The 21532-nt window shown below is 36.0% G+C and overlaps 1 protein-coding gene across 1 annotated transcript; it reads right to left on the bottom strand.

Annotated features, from left to right (window-relative positions):
* Nucleotides 1-3278: 3278 nt before the first annotated feature.
* Nucleotides 3279-20584, bottom strand: LOC123559142 (uncharacterized). Its single transcript, XM_053544020.1, has 3 exons — nt 20495-20584; nt 13081-13451; nt 3279-5669 (listed from the first exon to the last, which is right to left on the bottom strand). Exons 2-3 carry the CDS (start codon nt 13419-13421, stop codon nt 4343-4345), a joined length of 1668 nt encoding a protein of 555 aa, XP_053399995.1. The 5' UTR covers nt 13422-13451; nt 20495-20584; the 3' UTR covers nt 3279-4342.
* Nucleotides 20585-21532: the final 948 nt, after the last annotated feature.

Below are 21532 nucleotides of genomic sequence, written 5' to 3'. Positions count from 1 at the left end.
CAAACATGTCTAAATAGAGGCTTATTGACCTAATATATAAACAATAAAACATACGCAAATGGCTAAAACACCAACTTTATCTGTTGTCAGCCTGTAAAAAAAAATAAGACATTCCAGAACTATGGAAAAATATCTTATTCGTTATAATTTATTTAAATCTGTTTTTATTAAACCACTATTACTTTTATTAATACACCAGTATGTTGATTGCATCAGTATATTGTTGCCTTATTCTTAATTGTTCTAAAAGGTTTTTTTCAACTTCAAGAAAAAAATATGTTTCACCGTTTCAAAATTAAATCACTTTTCTATTTCTGCAGAAAAAAGACCATATTTCTCAGCAAACTACTATCCAACCAGGGTTACCGGACAGTGACGTCATGTGCTTATTTTCCAATCTTTACCTTATATTGTACTGGATTATCATTATGTTTCTTTACCTGACAGTCTGTAGCCTACATGGATACGTAGACCAGGGGATAACGGCGCTGTCGTAGTAACCGAAAAGTAACGAGTTCAAATCCGTCGACGAAACTTTTCCCCCGATATTTTCTTTATTCAACTATACAGTTATCTTGAGTTTCTAGTGCTTCACGAATCATGTGTACAGAATAAATTGTGTAGAAAAACATTCGTCATTTCACTCCACATAAAATGGCTAAAATGGCTATGTATACGTTTTTAGCTCATCTGATTTTTTGAAAAAAATGATGAGTTATTGTCATCACTTGAGCGGTTGTCGGCGTCGGCGTCGGCGTCGGCGTTGCCTGGTTAAGTTTTATGTTTAGGTCACCTTTTCTCCCAAACTATCAAAGCTATTGCTTTGAAACTTGGAATACTTGTTCACCATCATAAGCTGACCCTGTATAGCAAGAAACATAACTCCATCTTGCTTTTTGCAAGATTTATTGCCCCTTTTGGACTTAGGAAATCAGTTTTCTTGGTTAAGTTTTATGTTTAGGTCAGCTTTTCTCCTAAACTATCAAAGCTATTGCTTTGAAACTTAAAATACTTGTTCACCTCATAAGCAGTACCCTGTTCATCAAAAACATACTCCATCTTGCTTTTCAAGATTTATTTGCCCCTTTTGGACTTAGGAAATCAGTTTTTCTTGGTTAAGTTTTATGTTTAGGTCTGCTTTTAAACCTAAAATTTCAAAGTATTGCTTTTTAAAACTTGCAACACTTTTTTTCACCATCATAAGTTGACCCTGTACAGCAGGAAAAAATAACTCCAACTGCTTTTCAAGCTTTATGGCCCCCCTTTTTGGGCTTAGAAAAATATCAGATTTCTTGGTTAAGTTTTATGTTTAGGTCCCCTTTTCTCTTAAAAAAAATATCAAGCTATTGCTTTGAAACTTGCAACACTTGTTGAACCATCATAAGCTGACCCTGTACAGCAAGCAACATAACTCCATCCTGCTTTTTGCAAATTATTGCCTTTTGGACTAGAAAATAATTTTCTTGGGTTTAGTATTATGTTTAAGTCAACTTTTCTCATAAACTATCAAAGCTATTGCTTTAAAACTTGCAACAGTTTTTCACCATCATAAGTGGACACTGACATCAAGAAACTAACTCTAACCTGCTTTTGCAAGAATGATGGCCCTTTTTAGACTTAGAAAATCTGGGTTGGACAATATTTCTAGTACACAAAAAAATCAGATGAGCGTCAGCACCCGCAAGGCGGTGCTCTTGTTAACTGTAACCCGCCCTTTTGGGGAATAACGAGAAAGCACTATTATTCTAAACACAATGACTGACGGTGAGACAGGCATATGTTGCATTAACATTTGGTATACTTCATAACAAAAAAAAGGATTGATAATTTAAAAAATCTAACAAGAAAAACATATAAAAACAACATTTTTCCAAATCAAGGAAAGCAAATGTAACTGGTCATTCAAACAATATTTTTTGCTACAAAAAATACATAAAATATACCTCGCCTACCACTGGTTTCGAACTTACTTCGCCTGCGTAACAAGTAGCCAACACTTTTACTGGACCATACCTAACTTAGTATTCTCATACGATAAGGACATATTTCTATCTATTTTAAGTAAACATCCGTTTGGGGATATACCCACTGGCACCAGAACAGAAAGAAAATGCCTCTGTACATGTTATACCCTACCCCTAGGTATTCTATAAGAACCATGGTCATGAACGGGAAAGTGCACTAACCCGATTCAATCGTACATTTCTCAACTTAAACGCACATAGAATACCTAGGGGTAGGGTATAACATGTACAGAGGAATTTTCTTTCTCGTCTGGCGCCAGTGGATATACCGTGTTATTTATAGTTTGTGGACAAAATGACGTCACTGTCAAAAATTGTCAGTGGATTAGTATCAGGCTGATATACTAGCAGTCGCTTTTATTAATAGATTTGATAGGTTACTGGAATAAACCACGTCAGTAAAGCGGTACCCTACCTTTTTATAACTAATTTTTATAATAAATATTTAAATGACTGCCTCTTCGACAATTAGACGCCGTGGTGCAGTGGTAAGCGTGACGGTTCTAGAATCTAACTTCTGCGAGTTCGAATTCCAACGGAGGTCAATATTATTTTTTTTTCATTTTATATTTTTTTTATTTTATATTTTGCTAACAGACATTTTAAAATGATGATAATGTTAAACATGTATTTGAATTGCATTACTTGTATCATTTTGCTATTTTCGCATATAACATAGGTTTTTCAATATCTTCTTGACTGTGAAGTATTCAACATGGATGACATAGCTCTTGACAATTTGGTCATTCAACTAGCTGATGACACTGATTCGGAAGAAACCGACGCCGCCAGCGAGTGTGAGGATGCTCCATTGGACGCGTGTGTTTGACATGTATTGAATGTATTGAAATTGTACGAATGAAATTAAGAATGAAATTGAAATGATGAAATAAAATGAAATAAAAAAAAAACATGAAAAATATAAATAAAACAAATTCAATTATAAAACAAATCGCCCTGTGTGGTATTCGAACCCACAGCCTCCTAATCGCAAAAGTTAAATCAGTAGTATACCAACTGAGCTACCGATACACTTCAATCTGTACAGTATTTGAAATATATTTATAGTTTTAAATATTAAGTCAAATATCTTTCAAACCCTTATTTAATAAATGGAACAGACTGGAAAATCCAAATCTAAAAATAAAAGCGACAGGTCAGTCCTAATTGCTAATACTATGTTTTAATTAGTGTTTGTATTTCATAAATATAATTGTTTTGTCGTCTGCTCTCTCTTAATTTTTTTTAAGAAAAAAGATATGTAACAATTTATAAACTCCAACTTAAAACAATATTATTCTACCAACACCGCATTCTATTTGCAGATAAAACATTAATTTACTAAACGAATGATTTAACAGAATGTATTATATTCAGACATAAACAAAATGTAACATATTCCATCTAACCTCGACTGCACATACTGAGGCATTAACAATATGTAACATGTTCATACAATAACAAAATGTAATATATTCAGACATTACCAAAATGTAATACCTTCAGATAGTAACAAAATGTAACATATTCAGATAGTAACAAAATATAACATATTCAGATAGTAACAAAATGTAACACATTCAGATAGTAACAAAATGTAAAACATTCAGGTAGAACATGATTGAAAGATAACTGTATTCATTGCCTTGTTTATAGTTATAACAATTCAATAGTTAGGCTTTAACTAAAATACTGTTTGTTGAAGTCATCCGAACCTACCCTAGCTGAAACGCCTACCCTACAGATATTGTCCTGTTCTGTAGCATTTTTTTTTTCAAACTGAGAAGGAAGTTGGAAAGCGGAATAAATGTAAATCTACACTAAACTTCTCAATATCATATCTTTCAGTTTCCAACGAATTAAGTATAACACTAATAATTTTAGCTTCTGACTTATGCTACACTGGCATTTCTGACGTTCTATCAAAAATGAATAAATAAAAAAGCTACCTACGTTAGCGTTACCATAAACAAACAATACATTTTAGGTCTTAGCCAATACACTCTGGACTAAAGATGCATTTCTCTATACTTTAGAGACTACCATCACTTAACACTATCAGAATCATGCGGCGATCTGTCTTATTTAATAATTAAATCTGTCCTACGCTGGAGCAAAATAAACATTGTGTTACACGAAACCAAACATACAACTTGAACAAGAATGTAAGTAATAAGTGATGTCATGTAAGTCTGGCATCATTACTAAATTGCAATTTTAGAATGGCTTTCTTCACAAGCTAGCTGAAATAGAATGTTTGTTTATGAATATATTTTCTCTTTTCATACGTAGTACAAATTCTTAACCGATATAAGTCCTCAGTCACTAAGATGAAGCACAGTTATTGTATCAGATGACTGATAGCCAATCAATATACAATCGTTTTTACTATCGTAGCAAAGCGACTCTGGACATTTTCCACTGGGTATTTTCGGGACCAGCTGTCCTGGACATTTCCCATCCTGACTGAACATTACGATAGCATTGTATCTTTGGTCTAGAGCATACACTGTACCATCAGTCGATATACATATACCAACTGCACTGGTCAGTTTACTATCTTGAAATTTAGTTTTTATCGTATCATCGCTCCTTAATAGGACGACACCACCATTATAATCAGCCACATAAACCGAGTTTTGATAAACGGTCATTTGTCGAATTGCAACTTTTGCTACTGAAACAGATTTTTCAAGGTTCCCATTTGTATCATACACATTAATGTCGGTTCCAGTCCCTATCCAAAACTTTAGATCTCTATAAGTCATCCCATAACATCCACCTCCCTTTACAATAGAAATACTTCTTACTTTAGAAATACAGGTACCTAATGATAACACGTCTATTTTGTCATTATTCAGTTTCACTGCTATTTCGTTGCGTCCTGTTTTACAAATTCCAGTCGGATAACCTTCAAGTTCAAAGTGAGACTTAACATTCTGATTGGTGTCTATCAGTTTTACATTTTTATTGTGGTAGTCAGCCAAAATACAAGCTCCGCTATCAAGTTTGCACATATCAATTATGCGACAGGTTTCTTTTTCTTTGTCATTCTGCATTCTTACATTTATCTCTTTCTGGCGTTTAATTTTTCTCTTTTTATTTATCCGAGCTGCATTTATTTTTCCCAAACATTTTACTTCCATTAACTGTCCTGTTACACTTGTAATTTCTTCAAAGTCAATTGATACTTGACCATTAGGTTCAAATTGTGCATGCAAGTTTTTGGCGTCATTCATACTTTGCTGGTAAAGCTTGAATTGAACGAACCGGTTTTCCTGGTTAACTTCAGTCGTTGCCTGGAACTGGCCCCTTACTTTCCCCATTTCAGATATTTTCCTGTTCAGCTTTGTGATATCTGATTCAAGCTCCTCTTTCACCTTATAATATGTTTTGTTGAGGTTCGTTTTATCTTGTTTTGAAAGCATCTTGATATGTTCTACCAAATCTTCTTCAATTTCCTGGAGTCTTTTTTCGATTGTGTTCCTCTTCTCTTCTAATAAGATGAGATTTTCCTTTTTCTTCCTCTCTGAGACTGTAAGGACCTCTTTGATAGACTCATATTCTTCTTGTAGACGGTCCGCTTCATTTTGTTGAAAGCTCGAACCTGCCGCATCTGTTAGGCAGGTCACATCACCACAGGACCTGTATTATAGGATAAAATACGTTATTCTACTTATCATATAAATCTTCAGGAATACGCATGCCGAAATGGCTAGGTATATACCACAGACAGAGGCAATTTCTCATTGCAGATTTGACTTAATTCATTACACTTAAAGTACATTGCTCTCCTGTGACAAATTAATTTAGAAATAATATATCTCATCTTGTAATTTGTCGCTGAATAAAATCCATTGTTTGGAGTTCAGATGCGAAGGAATTAGATCACGAGGGCGCAACCCGACTGATATAATAATACGCATCTGAACAACAAACAATGATTTTATTCAAGAGCAAATCACGAATGAGATATACTATTTCGATTCTAACACGTTCCCAAGGAGTTTTAAATACATCCTTGACGACATCCATCAAATATTTTCCTGTATTCTGTTTGTATCTTTTCCAGGTAGCCGCTATGCCGCTATGACGAAATATGAATTGTTGTATAATAACAGACGATTTTCAGTCTTCTTTGTTTAATAGGAAAATGAATCTGATCATGTAAAATAAGATATAAATTACTGCATAGATCTAAATCTTCTACATATATGCTATTAGTTATACGTCATTTACAGCACACGGGAATATTATGTAAACCGTTCACGAGGGCCGGATATTCCCATCAGTGACTGAATCTAGTAGTAAAAGAGGAACTAGAAGATGCTTTTGTAGAAAAGCGCATGTCTTCGTATAGGCAAGAAGTCAATAGGGGCCAGGGGCGAAAGTAAAAAAAAAAGACACTGATGGTTGGCTGCAACAGGGATCATCTACTTGGCATGTACAATCATCCCAGTAAGTTTCAACATGTCGGGCCTAGTGGCTCTAAAGTTATGAATTGGAAACATTTTGCATGCTCATGCCCCTGTGACCTTGACCTTTGATCGAGTGACCCCAAAATCAATAGGGGCCATCTATTTTGCTTGTCCAATCATCCTATCAAGTTTCAATATTCTGGGTTACGTGGTTCTCAAGTTATTGACTGGAAAGAGTTTTTTTATGTTCAGCCCCTTGTAACCTTGACCTTTGATGGAGTGACCCCAGAAAAGAGGGGTAATCTACTCCGTAAGTCCTATCACCCTGTGAAGTTTGAAGGTACTAGGACAAATGGTTCTCAAGTTATTGACCGAAAATGGATTCCATGTTCTGTCCACTGTGACCTTGACTTTTAATAGAGCGACCCCAAAATCAGTAGGGGTCATCTAATCTGCATGTCCAATCTTTCTATTAAGTTTCAACATTCTGGGTCAAGTGGTTCTCAAGTTATTGATGTTTTCTATATTCAGCTCCTTGTTACCTTGACCTTTGATGAAGTGACCCCAAAAACAATAGGAACCATCTACTCTGTAAGTCCTAACTTCCTATGAAGTTTAAAGGTTCTAGGTAAAATGGTTCTCAAATTATTGACCGGAAATGGATTTCCCTGTCCTGTCCACTGTGACCTTGACCTTTAATGGAGTCACCTCAGTAGGTGTCATCTACTGTGCATGTCCAATCGCCCTATTAAGTTTCAACATTCTAGGTCAAATGGTACGCAAAATATTGATTGGAAAGTGTTTTCTATATTCAGCCCCCCCCCCACACCCCCTGTGACCTTGACCTTTGATGGAGTGACCCCAAAAATAATAAGTGTCATTTACTTTGTAAGTCCAATCACCCTAAGAAGTTTAAAGGTTCTAGGTCAAATGGTTCTCAAGTTATTGAACGGAAATGGATTTCCATGTTCTGTCCACTGTGACCTTCAACAGAGTGATCCCAAAATTAATAGGGGTCATCTACTCTGCACGTCCAATCATCCTTTGAAGTTTCAATATTCTGGGTCAAGTGATTCTCAGGTTATTGATCGGAAATGGTTTTCCATGTTCAGGCCCCTGTGACCTTGACCTTTAACAGAGTGATCCCATAATCAATAGGGGTCATCTAATCTGCATAACCAATCATCCTATGAAGTATCAACATTCTGGGTCAAGTGGTTCTCAAGTTATTGATCGGAAATGGTTTTCGTCATGTTCAGGCCCCTGTGACCTTGACCTTTGATGGAGTAACCCAAAAAACAATGGGGGTTGTCTACTCCATAAGCTCTACCATCCTATGAAGTCTGAAGGTTCTGGGTCAAGTGATTCTCAGGTTATTGATCGGAAATGGTTTTCCACGTTCAGGCCTCTGTGACCTTGACCATTAACAGAGTGATCCCATAATCAATAGGGGTCATCTAATCTGCATGACCAATCATCCTATGAAGTTTCAACATTCTGGGTCAAGTGGTTCTCAAGTTATTGATCGGAAATGGTTTTCCATGTTCAGGCCCCTGTGACCTTGACCTTTGATGGAGTAACCCCAAAAACAATAGGGAATGTCTACTCCATAAGCTCTGCCATCCTATGAAGTCTGAAGGTTCTAGGTCAAATGGTTCTCCAGTTATTGATCGGAAATGAAATGTGACGGACGGACGGGCGGACAGGGCAAAAACCAAGTTGGGGAGACATAACTATCAAGGTATATATATTAATACTATACACGAATCGACTACATGTACGTATGTTTAGCTCGTTTTTTATCATTAACAGCACGAGAGTCATCTTACATCCCGGGGCGTATGATGGAGTCTTCCAGCACCAGAAACCCCAGTTTGGTCTGCAAGAAAAGTTTTTTCTGTAACGAATCCTACACCGGCTCGCCACTGAAACCGCTTATTCTATTTAAGCAATGACCAGTGTATATACTGTGAAATCATTTAATTTCGTCGGCACGAAATTTTGTGGTTTTGGCCAAAACGGCTGTTTCGTGGGGACATAAATTCGTGGATTTTCAATTTTTGAAGATTTTTTTTATAATTTCCACAGGAACAGATCTAGTAAATCTTGTTGTTCTAACATGTGAAACCTAAACGTGTCAAACAGCGCTACCATGGTTACAGAATTTGTAATCTACGCCGCGTTGACCACATTATCTAAAACAAGAGGGCCATGATGGCCCTATATCGCTCACCTGTTATCATTGCACTTGAGGACAAGAAGGTCCTAAAAATATCTAAGTCCAAAGGACAGGAACAACAAAGGGAAGAAATTTAACCAAAAAGAAAAAAAAAACTTACAAGGTATAGATATGTTAAAATATACCTAAAAATTGGTGGTACCGTCCATGTTGTACCACAGAAAACTGGTCTCGTGTTTTCCCTACGGCCAATAATAAAAAAGTTACTAAAAATAAGCTGTTTATAGTAACGTAAAAGGGAAGTAATTAAAAAAAATATAATTGTAAGTGAAAAAAAGAAGGATCTGCCAAATAAATCTGTTGACATAAATGAAATTTTAGATCAGTATCTTCATAAGTTATGGAGATATAACAATTTTAATTTGAAATAAAGGGAGGTAATTTGACATAAAATCAGTCCATAGTTATCTACCCTGATTGTCTCAGTCCAACTAATAACAATAATGAAATTTCAAATAAGTCCTGTAAGTACTTACTGATATAAATCCATTTTGATTACAATCAGGGGAGGTAATCAGATATAAAATAACTCTGGAACCTATGATTGGATCTGATTTGTCATGGAATCCAAGATTTATTGTTGTTGAAGATATTTTGGAAGTTTGTATCAAATAAAACCATAAATGAAGTCTCTATATAGCTGCAAAAGCCAAAATAGCCAATTTTGGACCTTTAAGGGGCCATAACTCTAGAACCCATGAAGGAATCTGGCCAGTTCTAGAAAGGGACCAAGATCTTATGGTGATACAAGTTGTGTGCAAGTCTGGTTAAAATCAAATCATAAATGAAGCTGCTATTGTGCAGACAAGGTCAAAATAGCTAATTTTGGCCCTTTCGGGGGTCATAACTCTGGAACACATTATGGGATCTGGCCGGTTGAAGAAAGGAGCCGAGATCTTATGGTGACACAAGTTTTGCGCAAGTTTGATTAAATTCAAATCATAAATGAAGCTGCTATTGTGCAGACAAGGTCAAAATAGCTAATTCTGGCCCTTTCAGGGGCCATCACTCTGGAACCAATAACGGAATCTCGCCAGTTCAAGAAAGGAACCGAGATCTTATGGCGATACAAGTTGTGTGCAAGTTTGGTTAAATTTAAATCATAAATGAAGCTGCTATTGTGCAGACAAGGTCAAAATAGCTAATTCTGGTCCTTTCAGGGGCCATCACTCTGGAACCCATATTGGAATCTGGCCAGTTCAAGAAAGGAACCAAGATCTTATGGTGATACAAGTTGTGTGCCAGTTTGGTAAAAATCAAATCATAAATAAAGCTGCTATTGTGCAGACAAGGTCAAAATAGCTAATTCTGGTCCTTTCAGGGGCCTTAACTCTCGAACCCATATTGGAATCTGGCCAGTTCAAAAAAGCAACCAAGATCTTATGGTGATACAAGTTGTGTGCCAGTTTGGTAATAATCAAATCATAAATAAAGCTGCTATTGTGCAGACAAGTCATAACTCTGGAACCCAAAGTGGGGTCTGGCCAGTTCAAGAAAGGAACCGTGATCTTATGGTGATACAAGTTGTGTGCAAGTTTGGTTAAAATAAAATCATAAATGAAACCACTATCGTGCAGACATGAAATTGTTGACGGACGGACGCACGGACGGACGGACGCACGCACGCACGCACGCACGCACGGACGACGGACGAAGGGTGATCACAAAAGCTCACCTTGTCACTATGTGACAGGTGAGCTAATTATACGACCCCTTATTATCAAAACTTAATGAAACTGGAAATATTCAATAAGAAAAGTCGGCGCCAATTAAAAAGTGTCAAAACCGTAGCACCTGGGATATAGTCTTGCACAATAAGTATTCATAATTGAAACAAATATAAAGTTCATCACATTGATCATTTGATCGTGTTTCAAACAAGAACTAGTTTTTGTATTGCAATTTAAAAGAAGAAAAAAAACTGTTAGAAGATGTTTTTGTAGAAAAGCGCATGTCTCGATCCCCCAATGCAAAGTTATATAGGCAGGAAGTAAGTAGGGGACAGGAGCAAAAGTCAAAGCGACACTGATGATTGGCTGCAATAGGAATCATCTACTTGGCATGTCCAATCATTCCACAAAGTTTCAACATTCTGAGCTTAGTGGTTCTCAAGTTATGAAATAGAAACTGTTATCCATGTTCAGGCCCCTGTGATCCTGACCTTTGATCGAGTGACCACAAATTCAGTAGTCTCCAATTATCCTATATAGTTTCAACATTCTGGGTTAAATGGTTTTCAAGTTATTGACTGAAAAGATTTTTCTATGTTCAGCCCCCTGTGACCTTGAATCCTATGAAGTTTTAACATTCTGGGTCATGTGGTTCTCAAGTTATTAATAGGAAATGGTTTTCCATGTTCAGGCCCCTGTGACCTTGACCTCTATTAGAGTGATCTCACAATCAATAGGGGTCATCTAATCTGCATGGGTAATCATCCTATGAAGTTTCAACATTCTTGGTCAAGTGGTTCTCAATTTATTGATCGGAAATCGTTTTCCATGTTTAGGCCCCCGTGACCTTGACCTTTGACGGAGTGACCACAAAAACAATAGGGTCGTTAACTCTACTATCCCTGTCACCCTATGAAGTTTGAAGGTTCTAGATCAAATGGTTCTCCAGTTATTGATCGGAAATGAAGTGTGACGTACGGACGGACGGACAGGGTTCTTCAAAACAATATGTCTCCCACAGAGGGTGTGGGGGCGCATAATTATAGATTTACTGATTTTATGTTGCTAAAAATGTGTTTTTGCACACGATTGATAAAATTTAAATGGTTTAATACCATGAAAAAAGTTCCGTACATGCCTGTTTTCAATGCGCGTCTGCATTTAAAATTACAAGCTGTTGAACTCACAGATACTTGGGGTTTGGACCAGCTACGACCCTGCATTGGTCTAGAATTCGGTCATGCAGGGTCGTAGCTGGTCCAAACCCCAAGTATTTGTGGTTGAACTTATGCATGTGTTTTCTGTAATGTGAATTGGGTAATATTATATTATATAAGTCTATATGAACCATGTGACCCCTGGGACGGAGCCATATTTGACGCTAGGGGGATAATTTGAACAAACCTGGTAGAGAACCACAAGATGATGCTACATTACAAATATCAAAGCCCTAGGCTTTGTGGTTTTGACAGGAAGATTTTTAAAGTTTTTCTCTATATAAGTCTATGTAAACCATGTGACCCCCAGGGCGGGGCCATATTTGACCCTAGGGGGATAATTTGGACAACCTTACTAAATTATGTCACATACAAAATATCAAAGCCCTAGGCCCTGTGGTTTTGGACAAGAGGTTTTTCAAAGTTTTTCTCTATACAAGTCTATATAAACCATGTGACCCCGGAGCGGGGCCATATTTGACCCCAGGGATATAATTTGAATTGTTTTGGTAAAGCACTACTAGATGATGCTTCATACCAAATACCAAAACCCTAGGCCCTGTGGTTTGGACAAAAAAAAAATTCAAATTTTTTCCCTATATAAATCTATGTAAATTATAAAAATAAACAAAGGGCCATAACTCACTTAAAATTGTTGAACCAGTCTGATTTTCAGGGGGACACAACTAGGGTACCAATACATCATTCTGACAAAGTTTGGTCAAAATCCCCCCAGTAGTTTCTGAGGAGATGCGATAACGAGAAATTGTTAACGGACGGACGGACGGACTGACGGACGGACGGACCACGGACGCAGAGTGATTTGAATAGCCCACCATCTGATGATGATGGTGGGCTAAAAATAACCAAAGAATAACACCTTGGTGACCTTGACCTTAAGTATAATGTGCCCAGCCCCTGCACATACTTTGTTTGTATGTTGGATAATGTTTATGTGAAGTTACAGTAAGATATCAGAAATAGTAACAATAATATGACAGAAAAACAAGGGTTGCCGAAAACTTTAACCATAAAAAATAACCTAAGTATAACACCTTCGTGACCTTGGCCTTGAGTATAATGGTTCCAGCCCTAGCACATGCTTTGCTTGTATGTTGGATAATGTTTATTTTAAGTTACAGTTAGATATAAGCAATAGTAAAAAAAGAAAAAAAAACATTTTAACCAAGAAAGCTCAAGCCGACGCCGACGCGGGGGCGAGTAGAATAGCATCCTCTTTCTCCGAATAGTGAAGCTAAAAATGAAATCAAACGAATGACTTTCTATTCAGCACTAACTTCTTATAGCGCTGTTTTTAAACAACGCGCGAGAAATCAACACATATATATAAACAGAAAACACGTAATGACGTTTAAAAGACAAATTGCAAATTTTATTTCTGGCTTTGCTTTACCACGTCATGTATTTTTGATAAAATAACGTTTTTTTTTTGAAGTTTCTTTCTAACCTTATTATATAATTCTCAAGCAGAATGTATGAATCAAACAATACCTATGTTCTGTGGCAATACACATCAGACAGTAGACCATATCGTGTGTCCCACAATACATTTCAATATCCCTATCTGGATGTTCTCTACACTTTATTTTCGCCGTTGCCTTGGTGATCTTCGACTCATGTTTTCCTTTTTCTTTTTCTACTAGCTTGTGGTCACGCGATATTTTCATTTTAAGGTGACATTTCGAACATGTTGAACAAAGGTACTCGTCACATTCCGGACAATATTTAACAGCCTCTTCTCTGGATCCCTCCTCACTACACGGCGTACATGCAAAGGTAATATCGGCATCAGAACCATCATGGATAGAAGGTTGGTTCCCTCCTTCAGCCATGTCTTACAGGTCGTAAATTCTCCAGTTGATCTACAAAAATTAACCACTTCTTACATGAGCAGAAAACAGAATGATGTCAATACTGACACAGTATGGTACAATCCCAGTGAAAATGCTACATCGGGTAATATAAAAAGTAAATATAGAACTTACTCTAAAAAGGCAATCGGACATGTAAGTGCCAACATTACGCATGTCCACTTGAGGTTGATTACGCAAACCAAGTTTCATTTGAATCTAATATAAAATCCTAAAACATTTGAGCACACAATGTACAAATGTATACGTAATATCTTTAAGTACAAAAGGGGGTCAGTTTTTTTTCAGTATCAGGGGAGTGGTGTTATGAAGGTAAACTGCGTTGTAACGACTTAACTTGAAGAAAATCGCCTCGTAACGAAAGAATGTTTCAAAAAATGTGCTACACTCCAGAAGAAAATTACTTAAACACTCGATGTCTTGTGTTTTAAGCGGTATGGTTTCAGTATCTTTTAATAAATTTGTTCAGAAAATGTACAAAAAAGTTTTTGCAGGATATTTGTAATATTGGCATGTTCACTTGAGGTTGATTACGCAAACCAAGTTTCATTTAAATCTGATACAAAAAACTAAACCAGTTAAGTACACAATGTACAAATGTATATGTTATACCTTAAAGTACAAAAAGGGGTCTGTGATTTTATTCAGTATCGGGGGAATGGTGGAATTGTAACTACCAACTCAGAGGAAAATTGTCAGTGTTTTAAACGGTATGGTTTAAATATGTTTTAATATACTTGGTTAGAAAATGTATGAAAACAGCATGTAACAAGAGCTGTCACAGGAGACAGCGCGTTCGGCTATTTCGATGTTGGACAGTGAAACTGGGAACATCTGAGGAAACTAGAGCTGTCACTGGAGTGTTTAATAACTCCAATTGCGGATGAAGATATTGCATAATAGCCTGAGTCTATGTCAAAATTATCAGCTTAAAGTAATAAGAGAGGTAAAGATAAAATGTATCAAAACACTATATAAGTATATCCTAAGCAAAAGGGGGCATAATTCATTAAATATTGGTACCAGAGTTATGCACCTTGTGTCATATGGTGTGGGTGATGATGTTGAACAACTATTTTAAGTTTGAATCAAATCCATTCAGTAATAACAGAAACAGAGTGAAAGTGCTTCAAAACTTTAACCTAAAATTCTAAGTAAAAAGGGGGGAATGATTAATGAAAAATTGGTACCAGAGTTATGCACCTTGCGTCATATGGTGTGGGTGATGATGTTGAACAACTATTTTAAGTCTGAATCAAATCCATTCAGTAATTACAGGGACAGAGTGAAAGTGCATCAAAACTTTAACCTAAAATTCTAAGTAAAAAGGGGAAATAATTCATGAAAAATTGGTCCCAGAGTTATGCACCTTGTGTCATATGATAAGGGTAATTGTTTAAGTTTGAATCAGATCCATTCAGTAATAGCAGAGATAGAGTGAAAGTGCATAAAACTTTAACCTGAAATTCAAAGAAAAAAGGGGAATAATTCAGGAAAAATTGTGCCAGAGTTATGCATCTTGTGTCATATGATGTAGGTGATGTTGCTGAACAATATTTTAAGTTTGAATCAAATCCATTCAGTAATAACAGAGGTAGAGTGAAAGTGCACCAAAACTTTAACCTGAAATTCTAAGTAAAGAGGGGGAATAATTCATGAAAAAATCGTGCCAGAGTTATGCATCTTGTGTCATATGATGTGAGTGATGATGTTGAACAACTATTTTAAGTTTGAATCAAATCCATTCAGTAATAACAGAGATAGAGTGAAAGTGCATCAAAACTTTAACCTGAAAATCTAAGTGAAAAGGGGGGATAATTCATGAAATATTGGTGCCATAGTTATGGCCCTTATGTCAGATGATGTGGATGATGATGAGGAATAAGTATTTCAAGTTTGAATCAAATCCATCAAGTAATTACAGAGATAAGTTGAAAAAAGAGAAATTGTAAAAAAAACTTTAACCAAGGTGGGGACGCGGAAAGACGCCGACGCCGACGCCGGGTCGAGTAGGATAGCTCTCCTTATACTTCGTATAGTCGAGCTAAAAATGTATATTCATCTCTTTCAAGGGACTGGTATGTTGATGCTTTCCGTAAATGGATGGACAGACATAAGCGCTGTATAGAAAATCAAGGATGATACTCTGAAAAGGAATGAATATTGATAGAAGTCAATAAGAAACGTCGTCTCGGACGTCAATAACGCCAGTGACGTGCAGCGATCGCTGCAAGCATGCCTTCCGTATATGTCGATATCGTTAAAACTATGCGACATATCTTACCGATATTTTTAGACAATATTGCAAATAGATAAAGGTATAGGTATCGCACAGTAATAAGACGCTTTAAAATGTAAACAAACAAAAAAATAGCATAAATTTAAGTCAGTACAGTAATTTCTCGTTGGCCGAGCGGTAACGGTATCTGTGTTATACTTTTTCGTCGGGAGTTCGATTCCCAGACCCGTAACTTGAAATTTCACTTTCGGTCCCAAAACACTGGGGACATTTATCAAGAAATTACATTCAGACATTATGCGCTTTATATTACGCTATACAAATATATAAGTTCATGAAACTGTATATATTTACTGAAGAGTGACAAGTAAGACATTAAGCATTGTGTTAAATTTTGCCTGGGGAAAATCTTCTAACGCAGCACTTAATGCATGAAAGTGTAGAAATATAACTGTGAATTTGGCACACATTTAGAAAATCAAAGTACTGAAAGTACAGAAAGGCTGGTTACCACAAAACACTAAATAACTGTGTGGGAAACCTGTTTGCAAAATCTGAAATCTTATGGGTTTTCCGTATCAAACTAAGACGAGTATAGGTATTTGTTGAGAGGAATCATCTTAATTAACTTGAGGTAGGTAGTGTTAGGATATTACATACTACAGATGGTGAAAAACACATAGTGTTTGCTTCATAGGGGATAACACAATTAGTGAGTCAAACAGAACGTAATTCTTTCTTGAGAATCTGACAAAATATAGACGAAGTAAAACTTATAGACAACAAAGACAAAATGAACAACCAAAGGAATACAATCGTCATTGGTAAATTTAAACCGTTTATGCTGCGTTTGTTTCCTTATGCTTGGCCCCAGCCATGGTTCCAAAATCAACTCTTAAAACTAAGTTTTGATAAATTATCTATAATGCTTTATCAAGTAATCTGATTCGCAAACTTAAGTCACGTGACATGGGTTAGTCCAGGTCACGAATTTGTTCTTAGACGGCGTACGCCGAAAAAATATATTTAGGGACATTTATAATATCAGAGAAAATATACAAGTAACAAACACAACATCTATACTTCGATATGCCATCCCCAAAACTATGTATAAACATTAATCAGGTTGAAAAGACTTGCAATTATTTATCAAGTTCTAGTAAATTATGGTGAATTGAATGCCAAAGTAATAAATTCCTATAAACATAATATACATGATTACATATACTTAGCACAGAAAGGTAGAAGTAACGTACGTGCGGTACGGCTTTTATTTTCAGTCGCGCAGAGCCTAAAATAGAACACGGAAAAACCTAAATAATCTAAGGAAATCTAACAATAGATTAGCACGGGGAAAACTCCATTACTATTTAAAGCAACTTCGGCATCTTCACTATTTATTTCGATGTTTCTATTTTAGATTCGTATATATATATTACCGTATATATATTATATATTCTAATTAACACCTTAAAACAACTATTTCTGCTTAAAATGGACTATTCCACAGTCTAAAAATAAACTTGTTTGCATGCATAATGTAACAGTCTATACAAAAGTAAATGAACAAGCTTTCAATTATATTTCCTTTAAAAGAAAATGTGATTATAAAATGGTTGAAAATTGATTTACTGAAACAGGTAAGTTTAAAAATCTTTAAACAAATTCATAGTAAATTTGATATACAGCACGAAACTATTTGAATTGCGCATGAAATATTATTTTGCACAGCAACAGATAAGCTTTCAAAATGAATTGGGTATTACCCCATCATTCTGGTTTTAATTGGGTATTGCCTAAAGTCAATAGGGTATTCTAACACATATTACCCCGCAATTTCACTTTTATTGGGTCATTTCGTTTAAATCGCCTTTAATCAAGCCATTATGCTTGATTTCCATTCATTCAAAGTTGTTTTTATTACATTGCCAGAATGTGTAAATTTTTTATAAGAATTATTGTTTACTGCGCTTAACACGTACAGTAGTTGGTCCAGTAGATCACCCACTATTTCATTTACAGGTGGTTAACTTACACAACTACAAATATTATCATTTAATATATACGTAAAAAATACTTCTCCCCATCTGATTCCGACAGAAAAAAAATGGTTATCACACTAGAATGCTTTAACTCCTCTGGATTTTTTCCAACTCCGTTTTACTTAACGCCATTTTGCTAACAGAGACTGCACTGTTGTTATCGAGTGCCCGAGACTGATACAGCTGACAAAAGTAATATTATTCGAACAGTAGACATACGCGGACGAATCATTTAGTATTTCAAAGATACACACGCATCTGGATGAGAATTGGGTATTTTGGGTTTTTGTTTGAGTTTTGATACTCATTAAAAATAAATCTATTGGGTATTTTGCAGATTTTAATTGAGTATTTACGCAAATACGCAGCTTATCTGTTGCTCTGAATTTCTTGTGTGGTCAGTCTCAGCACCCTTTGTGATTTTCGATTTGTGGTAATAATAGTATAGCGAACAAGTTCGCCGGCCTAAATATGTTGTTACAATCAGAGCAAAATGTTTAAAAAATCAAAGCTCGGAATTATATAATTTTAATCATTATACGATCTTCTAGCAATGGCTGAAACGACGGGGGAAAACTCACGGAAAAGATGATTTTTTTTTTCGCATTTATAACAGAGATAAATTGATGGTAGATTCTGTGAGGTTTTTAAACGCATTAACTGTCTAGTCTAAGAGCAAAAAAAGAAAAAAAAAACAAACAGTTGCGAAGCTGGTTCAGCGATAGTTCTTTAATTGGAGGTCTGTGAGCGTGAATTGTGATTTTTTATACAGAGGGAGTCATTTTTCGGAAGATACATGGTCCTATATATTTTATTTTTCTTATACACTATTCGACGTTGTAATCTAGATAGGTCTATTGTATCTGACTTTTTAAAAGTGCAAAAGTGAGCGAAGCTTTCTGTGTTACGAGCTCAGTCCAAAACTGTTCACCTCCCCCCCCCCCCCCCCCCCCCCCCATCCCCACCACCACCACACCGCACACAAAATGAACTATTCCAGAAAATATCTACCCCCCATGGAAGCAGTTTTTTTAAAGAAATTTACTCCATATCCCGAACATATTTACACCCCCCCCCCCCTCCCCCCAACCTCCTCCTTCCACACACCGGTCTCTACACTATTTAATTCATAGACCCCAAAACCCATCTGGTCCCTCCAAATACACCCCTCCCCTACAATTTATCTGTGATAGGCTAACCTACCCCCACCCTTCCAAGAACGTGACCTGATTTCTTCTTCCTAGAAGATTAATTAATTTTTCAATAATTTATTTGAAACATTTGTAAATAAGTACAAATGTGTAACTGTACTGGGTGCCGACCAGTCACCGGACAGAAATCGGGGTTTTTCCTTTGCCGTTTTATAAAAAATGAACACAAAAACATGAAACTTGCCTCAATAAAACTTCAGCTCATTTGTCTTCCGAAAATGTAAAAAACTCAAACAATTGGTCGGGCGGGGCGTGTGTTCTCCCTGACTATTTGATAAACGACATTGTGTCTGAAATCATTAGTCCTCCACCTCTGATTCATGTGGGGAAGTTGGCAGTTACTTGCGGAGAACAGGTTTGTACTGGTACAGAATCCAGGAACACTGGTTAGGTTAACTGCCCGCCGTTACATAACTGAAATACTGTTGAAAAACGGCGTTAAACCCAAAACAAACAAACAAACAAACAAACAATCGGACGTAAAACATCCGATATATTGAGGCTCAAAAGGGGTAATCAAACGCACTACATCAAACAACAAGGTGGAATAGTCACCGGACAAATATTTCGAAGACTGATTATATATACATTTTTTTATTTGACGATGACAATTGTACCAAAAAAAAAAACAACTGATTATGTCCATATCTGTCTTCTGCGCCTTCTAGAAACATGTTTTAATGCATATTCAAAGTGTTAAAACTATCCTCGGGTCAAAACAAACATAACAGCAGGATTTCCCTCATGTTCCCCTTTTTACACGAAATACTATCTGCAGAGAATACCTCGGAGCTTATGCCACCATAAGGAGCCAACAAAGTCAAATCTATTTCAGTTTTTGTTACATTCGGAAAACCCAAGAAATCTATAAATATATTTTTATACAAATGAGGCTCGGAGTGGGTGTAAATATATATTATAATATACAAGGGCATTCACTCATGCAGTATTAACACATGACCTAGCAAATGATGCAGACGTTCATTCATTTTGCAGAAACAGTATTATTGTTTACCAATATGTGAACCAAGTGAGGAATGATTCAAAAAGAAAACTGTCGTCTGCATTTCTAGGGGTCTGTGCTATACATGTAATTGTTTGAGACCCACTTGGTGCCCCCAAAATAAAACAATTTTGCGCATGCGCACTGCCATTCCAATCCCCCAAGGTTTTAGAGGACAGCATTTTTGTAAACACAGTGAGAATTTGGGTATGATATTCCTCGTTAATACTTTTTTGTCAGTCATGTTGATATATGAAAATGAAAACAAAGTGCTGAATGTTTCCGATTAGCCGATAACTCCGATATAACGAAACAAAGCCGTAATTACGTTTATCCGGTATATATTCCTGTCCGGTGACTGGTAGGCAGTACTAGGCACCCAGTAGGCTTTTTATTTCACCAACTTTCGTTTTCATGTTATAGAAATCGAAAGTTGAACATGTTTTTATCTAATAAAGAGGCAAATCCAATTAACTTTGTGACTAAATAAAATTGTGCACTGAAATAAGAAAATAATCAAACATAATCAAAGTAAATACCTGTATTTGTTTCTATCCTGACTGAAATAAAGCAGTTTTATTGATTGCGAACGGGTCACCCACTTTCTTCTTTATTCACAATCAGGAAACTGTTACGCGGCTTTCAAGCGACTCCGCTCTTAAAAACAAGGTGTAATTAAGTTCGGATGGAACTCGCTATATTCTGTCAGGCTTTTACGACTAAACATATAACTTGTGATCAACAAGGTTTAATCGCTTTATTCGTTGATTTTTTTCTCTTTTGTAACGTACATGATCTGGCGGAATATCTTCAAACCGCTGAAATCAAGCAGAATATTTGACTAGTTTTTCGCGTAAGGTACTATTCCATATATTCTGCTCATGTTTAATTAAATGATGTTTAGTTTGAGCAAACAGTTCACATGTACAACATTGGTACATTTTGCAAATTCAAAATCTGTAATTATTTTAGTTCAGAGAGTTCTTTGGTGTATTCTCATTAACAGTGGATTCAGATCGGTTTTTGTTTACTCTTCTTAAATTCAACACACATAATTGCTATGCTTTTATATGTTCAATAATCGATAAATGATAAAACTGAAAAAGTGCTTCAGCACAATCGCTCTTTCAATAATATCAACAAGTGTACATGTATGTTTCAAGTGGATGTGATGTTAATGGTATATCCTTTCCTCGGCCGTAACGTAATAAAACGTAATAGCGCCTGATGGCCATTTCACGCTTTCGTAGAATCAACATTTATTACATGATTTGTAAAACCTTCATGTATAATTAAAACAAATAATTAAAAGAAGGAACAAGACCGTCACCATGTGTGCTACAATTTATCGGATACTATTAATATAACAAAATGCCCAGCTTGCTACGCACCTGTAAATATATTGACAGATTGAAAAATCCGTGTTTGGCAAACATTGAGAAGATTATAATAAGTTGGTGAGAATTTGACGCGAAAGTCATTTTATCAGTTTTTGACATATTTGAAGAAACTGTAAGTTTGTTTAGTTCTTTAATTTCCTGCTTAAATATGTATTGCCGGATGTAGGACCACATTTG

The sequence above is a fragment of the Mercenaria mercenaria genome, chromosome 5, assembly GCF_021730395.1.
Source record: "Mercenaria mercenaria strain notata chromosome 5, MADL_Memer_1, whole genome shotgun sequence".
NCBI classification, from domain to species: domain Eukaryota; kingdom Metazoa; phylum Mollusca; class Bivalvia; order Venerida; family Veneridae; genus Mercenaria; species Mercenaria mercenaria.
The sequence above is the reverse complement of the archived record's forward strand: the minus strand, read 5'-3'. Positions and strand labels throughout refer to the sequence as shown.

Excerpts from the sequence above, each read along its gene's own strand:
- LOC123559142 (XM_053544020.1), bottom strand. The coding sequence starts at position 13,421 with ATGGCTGAAGGAGGGAACCAACCTTCTATCCATGATGGTTCTGATGCC. Across the intron at positions 5,670-13,080 it reads TGTATTGCCACAGAACATAG|GTCCTGTGGTGATGTGACCT; the intron begins GTATTGTTTGAT and ends CCTATAATACAG.